The 10,224-nt window shown below is 35.5% G+C and overlaps 1 protein-coding gene across 5 annotated transcripts in view; it reads left to right on the forward strand.

Moving 5' to 3' along the window:
* VPS8 (VPS8 subunit of CORVET complex) overlaps window positions 1-10,224 on the forward strand; it is a 290,094-nt gene that overhangs the window by 176,448 nt on the left and 103,422 nt on the right. For all 5 annotated transcript variants that reach the window (XM_055084239.1, XM_055084243.1, XM_055084241.1 and 2 more), the window contains 2 exons: window positions 757-838; window positions 1,177-1,259. In XM_055084239.1, the coding sequence (XP_054940214.1) occupies window positions 757-838; window positions 1,177-1,259 (165 nt within the window). The remainder of the gene's footprint in view (window positions 1-756; window positions 839-1,176; window positions 1,260-10,224) is intronic.

The following is a 10,224-nucleotide window of genomic DNA, read 5'->3' on the forward strand; positions in this document are numbered from 1 at the left end:
ATGCACATATGGCAGTGTATAATCATTGGCAAATTACTCAACTTCTCTAAGCTTCAGCATCTTATCTCCAGTAAAGATAATGCTTACTGTATAAGGTTATCATGAGATTGAAACGACAAAATGTATGTAAAGCATTTAACACAGTGCCCTGCGTAATAGGAATAAATAAATGTTAGATCTGTTCATTTATGTCATGATGTGGTTGGAAATGTTAATTGAAATAATGTTAACTTCCACTTCTTAGTCTGTGATGGCTGAGGAAATAACAAAATAGTGCTTGATATAGGAGAAAACTTTGGATAACTGTATTTATTTATCTTGCTTGACATAGTTGATGAGAAATGGAGGAAGGGTAGCTGTGGGAGAGTTCTTTATTCCCTTCTGCAGTACACAGGGCTGTTTAAACTGTGTCAGTGAAACATTTAAGAATGTAGCCTGAGGCTCTGCTCTGGCTCCTTTGAACCTACCCTTTTCTGAGACACAGAAGATTTGCAGTTCCAAGGTCTAGACTTACTTAACTTCAGCTTCCTTATTTTCCAAAGGTGCATGGTAAAGATATCTGTTCTGGCTGTGGTCTTTGCTTTTTTACTGTCTTTTCTCTTCCCAGTCAAGTGTTCCATCTTTTCTTTTTCTAATTTTTACCAACAAATGTATGTGAGAAGTACATTTCAACCTGTGAAACACTAAGCTGATGTTAGTTGTTCTTAAAAACAACAGAGTACTTTTGTTTTCCTTTGGTTTCCTCTGCCATTATAGGCACTCTGGTTTCCATTACTGGAGGCAATGATGGCACCTCAGAAGCTGTCTAGTTCAGCTGCGCCTCATCTGCACTCTGAAGGTAAGGTCATAGCGTCCACCTGTACTGTCCCCCAATTTCTATCTGCTGATGATTGTCATTTTGATACCTTCTCCCAGCATCGTATTTTTATTATTTTCCTTAATAAAATCATACTGTACTGTTGATCTCATTTTTTCATGTTCACTGCTTTCTGTGGCACCAGTTATATCTTTTGTCTTGGATAATAGTAGCTTTGCAACTTACCAGCAGTTAACTTTAAAATATCAAACTGGCCTTGGTTAGCCAAGTTTCTAGGAAGTTGTATTCCTATGACTTACAGGAAAAACAAAAAACTCTTATTTTAAACTAACCTTAATATTGACATTTTATTATAACAGCTCTGAAATCTTTGACCATGCAAGTTCTAAACAACATGGCAGCATTTATTGCCCTTCCATCAATCTTGCAAAGAATCTTACAGGTGAGTTGAAAGGGGGAAAATTCAGCGTTGATCAATTTTAACCAATATTTTAGTTATGTATAAATAATAGCAAATTGGGCTAATGTGTAAATGGATCTCAAGCATAATGCAGCTGATTTTTGGCATTAACGAAATATCTAACTTACAACTCTCATCCTTGAATCCTTCCTAGCACTCCAGTGATGTGGGTTTGCCTGGCACACACTTGCAACCTTCAGTTAGGGGGTGCAGGCTTCAGTTCACTGTGACCTTTGGATTCAGATACACAAGGTTCCTTTTGGTGTGCTAACTGGGAGAGAATTACCATTGCTTCCAGCTGATTATACTTTTTAGATCAAAAAGAGAAACGTAAAAATTATGTTAATGTAGACATTTCTTAATCTTGTTACTTAGGGTTTCTAACTCATCCTAAAACTTTCTGTCCAAAGCTCATCTCCTACTATAGATTCTAGCTGGCTTTGTGTCCAAAGCCTTTGTAGGAAACATCATTCCAGCCTGTTTTCTTCAGCAAAAAGGCCTGAACCTTTCCAACTTCATCAAAAGGAGAACACTAAAAATATGCTAAGATATATTTTTAGAAAAATCTGTGAACATTCTTGGGTAAACAGCAGGAATTATCGTTAGAATCCATTTCGTCTTCCCTTACTTTACGCAGGATAGAGACACACCAAAAAGAAAAAAAAAAAGTCAGACAGTAATATGATGCCATTGATCTTCATAATTTTCAAATGATTTTTATCCAGTCAAGAATGTCCCTCTCAGCTCTCTTTTACGACTCTCCAAGCTCTCCTTCCGATCTGGTATGAAGCACCTGGACCTTTGCTGATAAAGACTACTGAGTCCAGCAGTCTCTCACCACGTTGTACGTTATCCTTTAGAGTGTATCTTCACACGTATCATTTCATTGATCCTTATCATGAATTGAATAATAATTTGGTACAGACTACTTTTCTTATATCCATTCTAAAATATATTAGTCATAAGGTTTTTAATCATATATAAAGTAATATCTCCATAAGACAGGAATACTTTACCAGGTAAATTAGAAAAAAATGAAATCCTAAAGCCAAAAGTGTCTTCCCTCTCATTGTACACATTTAGCTTTATTTTGAGCTTTAACCACACTTTAATACATAAACTATAATAAATATAAATTGATTTTTTTCCTTGGCATAAGCATATGATGTTTTAAAAAAATGTATTTCAAGACTCATATCCTTGAAGGCTTTTGATATTTGAAAGTTTTAACTTTATTTTTGTGTTATACTGGCATTCATTGTAATTGTGTTCTTATCATTTTCCACCTTCAGTGGTTGTTAACTCACACTAATAAGGAGAGTATGCTGATTCTTAAATTCCTTATTTGCATGTTTGTGATCACTGTAATGATAACTCTACCTTATATTTGTATAGAGATTTTTATTTTTTCAAGTTACTTTCACAGATAATGCTAATTTAAGCTCATTCCCATTATATCATGTAAGCTCCTTCATTTGTTTCAGTCCCTGGTCTTTTGAGGAGTCAATTATTAATTGGTTTATATATTATATGTTACCCTGTTTGGTTATTATCTGTGTAGATGAAAGAAAGGCACAATTCTTGCCCTAAAAGGCCTGTTTTAAGGGAGACAAGAAAGTATCTGATATAACTATTCACATGGCTCTAAAGAGCAAATAATATTGGCCACCTTAAGGATTACCTTCTCTGAACCCCAGGTAGGGTAACTGCTACTTCTTCATCTGTACACTTTTAGTCCACATGATTATAGCAGGAGCAGCCAGGTGAAATCATGACCCTGCCTCTTGACTCTATCTGATTGACTCAGGGTGGGCAGCTGGCCTAAGAGGGGCCAATCAGTGTCCTTGCCAGGAAATTTTAGAACTGAATTGAAAAGACAAATAGTTTATCTTCAGTTCTCTGGATTATATAAGGTAAAAGTTCAGGAGCTGATAGTGACTACCTTTCCATTATATGAACTGAAATAGTAAAAAGTTAATCTGCAGAGAAAAGAACAATGAAGCAGACACACAAAGAGGAGAATAGACAAGATGCATGGAGAAGAGAGAAGATAACAAGGAGAGGATTCAAGACACTAGGAGAGGAGACAACATGGAGAGAAAATACTGATGGCATCTGAGTCCCTCATTATAGTTCTTAAGGCTTACCTGTATTCCTTTGCTTGGATCCTTAAACATCCCAGTACCTTTACAATTATTATCTTTTTTGAATAAGTTAGAATGAGCTAGGTTTCTGAATTTATATATATATCTCCAGAGGAGTACCAATAAAAGTATATATATGAAACAGACTGTGGAAAGATTTCCTGGAGGAGGAGATGTCTGAACTGAACCTTACAGAGCCTAAAGGAATCAGGGGTAAAAAACAGGACTATTCTAAGCAGAGTGAACTATATGTACAAAGAATTTGAGGTAAAACATGGTACATCTGGGGAGTTGCAAATGTTTAAGTATTCTTGGAACATAGGACAAGAATAAAGGTGAGTCACAGAGCTGAAATTTGAGAGGCAGAGACTCTGTCCTTAATTGCTTTGTAAGCCATGGTAAGAACTTTGGATTTTATTTTAAATTCACTAAATTCTCATTAAATGATTTTAACCAGAGGAATGATGGAATGAGGTTTCTTTTTAGAAAGATGGCAGCCTGTGTTATATAGGATAAATTGGAAGGTATCAAACCTGAAGGCATAGAAATACCCAGAATGTAATAGATACCTAAAGTTTGTTAAATGGGTTACATAGACTGGATAGGAGAAGATGGACTTGGAAATTACTTAGCTGATAGAATCTACGTAACTTTTTGACTGACTGGATGTAGGGGAACACAAGAAGAACCTAGGTAAACCCCTGATTTCAGTTTCATGTGGCTAACAGTGAGCAGTGGGAGAACACAAGACTGGACTTTATAGGAAGAGGTAAGAAGTGGATCAGAAGATTTGGAAGTCATCAACATAGAAGTGGTAGTTAAATTATTGAAACTAGGTGAACTTTAGCATAAAATGGAGTTCTAGGAAACATTCAAGAATCAGGTTGTTTACCTACTTTTATTACCCATTAGAACATAAGGACCCTGAGAGATGAAACTATACTTTGGCTAGTACTCTATCATCATCACTTAACCCAGAGGCACCTGGCATATAATAGGTACTCAGACTTTGTTATAAAGCAGAAACTAACACACCATTGTAAAGGAATTACACTCCAATAAAGATGTTTAAAAAAAAAAGTTAAACACGAGAGTTTAAAAAAAATTGTTTTGGCTATTCTGGACCTTTTGCATTTCCATATAAATATTAAAATTGTCTTTCAATCTCTACAAAGCAACCTGGTGCTATTTTGATGGTTATGTATTGAATTTAGGGAGAACTGAAGGTTTAAAAATCTTGAGTCATCCAATACATGACTACGGTATTCCATTTATTTCTTAATTTAAGATATCAGTTGTAATAGGATATTTATACATAAGATGTTCTACATTTATAATTATAATGTCTATGAGTAAAGGCCATTTTTATTTAATTCCAAGCTATTTCTTTATTTTCTATTTATATCTATCAATCTATATATTATCCTTCCATCTATATTTTAATATCTTTTTCTCACCGTATTGCACTGGTCAGGATCTCTACTATAGTGTTGAATAGTGATGGTGATCCAATCTATTTCTTTATTTTCTATCTATTTATATCTATCAATCTATATATTATCCTTCCATCTATATTTTAATATCTTTTTCTCACCGTATTGCACTGGTCAGGATCTCTACTATAGTGTTGAATAGTGATGGTGAATATGTACAAGCCTTGCCTTGTTCCTAATCTTGAGAGAATTGTTAATTCTTTCATCAATTGCATATTAGATGCATGTTGAGAAAATTTGCTGTTCTTCCTAGTTTGCTGAGAGTTTTTGTTATGAATGGATGTTGAATTTTTGTTGAATGATTTTTCTGCATATATTAAAATGTTCACATTCTCTTTGGTTATTTTGCTAATATAGTACATTATTTTGATTGATTTTTGATAACAAACCATCCTTGCATTTCTGGGATAAACTCCATTTTGCTCTTTTTATATAATGTTGGAGTCAGTTTGCTAATATTTTGTTAGGAACTTTCATGATTATGTTCATAAGGGATCTTTGTGGTTTTCTTTCTTTGTTATGTCTCTGCTGGATTTGATTTTAGGACAATGCTGGCTTCATAAAATGAATATGGAAACATTTCAGCTTCCTTTATATTCTCAAAGGATTTGTATAAAATTGGTATTTTTTATATTAAATTTTTGGTAGAATCGTCAAAAAAAAATAGTAGGTACTCAGTAAATATTTCTAGAGTGAATATAATTCAAGGATGGAGGAATTCCATTTCTGGCTAAGAGGAGTATCAGAGACTGGGTTTATCCTCTTGCTTACAACAACTAAAAAGTGGACAAAATATATGAAGTAGTGGTTTTCAAAGAACTGGATATCAGGCAATACAGGACAGTAATTCCTTAGAGACAGGAAATAAACAACGTAAGCCCTATGTTTGCCCCAGCTTAATGTCCTAAGAGAGTTTCCAGGCAATAGCAGGAAGGGGGATCCCAAGAAGTTTCCAGCATACTTATTGATTTGAGGAGATGGAGCTGAGAGTCAAGAGACACCAAGGTGACCAGAGTTTTTAGGACAAGTATGAAGAGAGAGAGCTCTGGAGCAATCAGAAGGCCTCCCTCAAGTATAAGTACATGATCTGAGGAAACTACCTAGGCCAGGGAAAGAATCACCTGAAAGGATTAGAGGGAATAATACCCATATTCACACAGGGCCAACAATAGAGTCTTATTCACCAGTAAGATCAGAAGAACTCATAATTCACAGAACATTGGGTAGAGTACTCAGAAGTACTCAATAGTGGGAAACAGCCCTAGACTAAACATAGCTCCTGTCATGCCTTTCAAATCTTAAAAGCAAGCCCTAAAGGATCAAACTGTTTCCATGTAATTTAACTACATCCCAGAACAAAGCTTAAAAATATTTTGAGGAATACAAAAATATCTAGGTTCCAACAGTGTAAAACTTCACAGTATATGTATGACATTGAATTAAAACTTAAAAGGTATGCAAAGAAGTTGGAAAATAAAACCCAGATATGACATTGGATATTGGAATTAGCAGGCAGGGACACCAAAACAAAAGAAAAGATTAGTGAATTTGAAGACATAACAATACAGACTATCCAAAATGAAACACTTAGAGAAAAGTGAAGCAGGAAAAAAAAACAGTATCAGTGCACTGTGGGACAATTTCAAGTGACCCAAAATACATGTACTTGGAGTCCTGAAAATAGAGAGTTGGAGCAGAAAAAAACATTTGAAGAAATATTAGGTGAAAATGTCCAAATTTATTGACAACTGTTAGCACAGATCAGTAACCCCAAACTCAAAAACATGAAGAAAACTACAAGGCACATTATAATTGCTCAAAATAAAATATTAACAGAAAGAGGAAATCAGAAAACACCTCAAGACAAATGCAAATGGAACACAACTTTCCAAAATCTGTGGGATGCAGGAAAAGTAGTCCTAAGAGGGAAATTTATAGCAATACAGGCCTTCCTCAAGAAACAAGAAAAATTCCAAATAAACCTAACCTACCACCTAAAGGAATTAAATAAAGAAGAACAAACAAAGCCCAAAGTCAGCAGGAAGAAAGAAATAATAAAGATCAAAGAGGAAATAAAATTGAGATCAAAAAAATAATAGAAAAGATCAGTGAAACCAAGAGCTGGTTTTTGAAAAGATAAACGAAATTGATAAACCATTAGCCAGTCTTAAAGAAGAGAGAGAAAATAAAATCGAAATCAAAAAAATAATAGAAAAGATCAGTGAAACCAGGTGCTGGTTTTTGAAAAGATAAACAAAATTGATAAACCATTAGCCAGTCTTACAAGAAGAGAGAGGATCCAAATAAAATAAGAAATGAAAAAGGAGAAATAACAACTGATACCACAGAGATACACAAAATCATAATACTACAAAGAGTAGTATGCCAACAAATTGTACAATCTAGAAGAAATGGGCAGATTTCTAGAAACATGCAACCTGCTGAGACTGAATCAGGAAGAAACAATCTGAACAGACTGATCACAAGTAGTGAAACTGAATTTGTAATTAAAAAAAAAAATACTCCCAACAAACAAAAGTCCAGGACAGGACAGCATCACAGGGGAATTCTACCAAACACATAAAGAAGAGCTAATACCTATCCTTCTCAAACTATTCCAAAAAATTGAAGAGGAGGGAACACTCTCAAATCCCTTCTATGAGGATACCATTACCCTCATACCAAAACCAGACAAAGACACTACCAAAAAAGAAAGTTACAGGCCAATATCTTTGATGAATATAGACGCAAAAATCCTCAACAAAATATTAGCAAACCAAATCCAACAATGTATAAAAAGGGTCATACACCATGATCAAGTGGGATTTATTCTAGAGATGCAAGGATGGTTCAGTATTTGCAGATCAATCAGTGTTATATATACCACATTAACAAAAGGAAGGATAAACATCACATGATCATCTCAATAGATGCAAAAAAAGCATTTGACAAAATTGAACATCCATTCATGATAAAAACTCTCATCAGAATTGGTGTAGAGAGACTTTCCTGGTGATGCAGTGGTTAAGAATCCACCTGCCAATGCAGGGGATATGGGTTCAATCCCTGGTCCGAGAAGATCCCACATGCCGCAGAGCATCTAAGCTCATGTTCCATAACTACTGATCCTGTGCTCTAGAGCCCGTGAGCCACAACTACTGAGCCTGTGAGCCACAACTACTGAAGCCTGCGTGCTCTAGGGCCCACGTGCCACAACTACTGAGCCCGCGTGCTGTAAGTACTGAAGCCCATGCATCTAGAGCCCGTCCTCCACAACAAGAGAAGCCACTGCAATGAGAAGCTAGTGCACCAAAACAAAGATTAGTCCCTGCTTACCACAACGAGAGAAAGCCCGTGCACAGCAAAGAAGACCCAATGCAGCCAAAAAAAAATAAAAATAAAGTGTAGAGGGAACATATCTCAACATAATGAAAGCCTTTTATGACAAACTAACAGCTAACATCATACTCACTGGTGAAAAGCTGAAAGCCTTTCCTCTAAAATTGGGGACAAGACAAGGATACCCACTCTTGCCACTTGTATTTAATATAGTATTGGAAGTCCTAGCCACAGCAGTCAGACAAGAAAAAGAAATGTCTTTTTAGACATCCAGATTGGAAGGAAAGAAGTAAAACTGTCACAATTTGCAGATAACGTGGTACTATATATATATATATATATATATATATATATATATATATATATATATATATATATATAAAGCCCTAAAGTCTCTACTTAAAAAACATTAAAACTAGTAATGAATTCAGTAGTTTCAGGATACAAGATTAATATACAGAAATCTTTCACTTTTCTGTACACTAATAGTGACCTATCAGAAAAAGAAAGCCCAAAAAAGTCCCATTTAAAATTGCATCCTTAATTTCTCTTTCTGATCTTTCATTGTTAGTGTATAGGAATGCAAGAGATTTCTTTGTATTAATTTTGTATCCTGCAACTGAGCTAAATTCATTGATTAGCTCTAGTAGTGTTCTGGTGGCATCTTTAGGATTTTCTGTATATAATATCATGTCATCTGAAAACAGTGACAGTTTTATTTATTCTTTGCCATTTTGGATTCCTTTTATTTCTTTTTCTTCTCTGATTGCCGTGGCTAGGACTTCCAAAGTTATGTTGAATAACAGTGACAAGAATGAGCACTCTTATCTTGTCTTGTTCCTGATTTCAGAGGAAATGCTTTCAGTTTTTCACCATTGAGAATAATGTTTGCTGTGGGTTTGTCATATATGGCCTTTATTATGTTGAGGTAAGTTCCCTCTGTGCCCACCTTCTGGAGAGTTTTTGTCATAAATGGGTGTTGAATTTTGTCAAAAGCTTTCTCTGCATCTCTTGAGATGATCATATGGTTTTTATTCTTCAATTTGTTAATATGGTGTAGCACATTGATTGGTTTGCATACACTGAAGAATCCTTGCATCCCTGGGACAAATCCCACTTGATCATGCTGTATTATCCTTTCAATGTGTTGTTGGATTTGGTTTGCTAGTATTTTGTTGAGGATTTTTGCATCTGTGTTCATCAGTGATATTGACCTGTAATTTTCTATTTTTGTGACATCTTTGTCTGGTTTTGGTATCAGGGTGATGGTGGCCTCGTAAAATGAGTTTGGGAGTGTTCCTCCCTCTGCAATTTTTTGGAAAAGTTTGAGAAGGATAGGTGTTAGTTCTTCTCTAAACATTTGGTAGAATTCTCCTGTGAAGCCGTCTGGTCCTGGACTTTTGTTTGTTGAAAGATTTTGAATCACAGTTTCAATTTCATTACTTATGAGTTGTCTGTGCATAATTCAAAAAGGCACATGCACACCAATGTTCATTGCAGCACTATTTACAGTAGTCAGGACATGGAAACAACCTAAATGTCCAATGACAAATGAATGGTTAAAGAAGATGTGACACATATATACAATGGAATATTACTCAGCCATAAAAAGAAATGAAATTGAGTTATTTGTAGTGAGGTGGATAGACCTAGAGTCTGTCATACAGAGTGAAGTAAGTCAGAAAGAGAAAAACAAATACCATATTCTAACACATGTATATGGAATCTAAAAAAAAGTCTTTCTGAAGAATCCAGGTGCGGAAAGGAATAAAGATACAGATGTAGAGAGTGGACTTGAGGACACGGGGAAGGGGAAGGGTAAGCTGGGACGAATCGAGAGAGTGGCATGGACATATACACACTACCATGTGTAAAACAGACAGCTAGTGGGAAGCTGCTGCCTAGCACAGGGAGCTCAGCTCAGTGCTCCGTGATGACCTAGAGGGGTGGGATAGGGAGGGTGGGAGGGAG

This window comes from Physeter macrocephalus, chromosome 1 (genome assembly GCF_002837175.3).
Source record: "Physeter macrocephalus isolate SW-GA chromosome 1, ASM283717v5, whole genome shotgun sequence".
In the NCBI taxonomy this organism is placed as follows: domain Eukaryota; kingdom Metazoa; phylum Chordata; class Mammalia; order Artiodactyla; family Physeteridae; genus Physeter; species Physeter macrocephalus.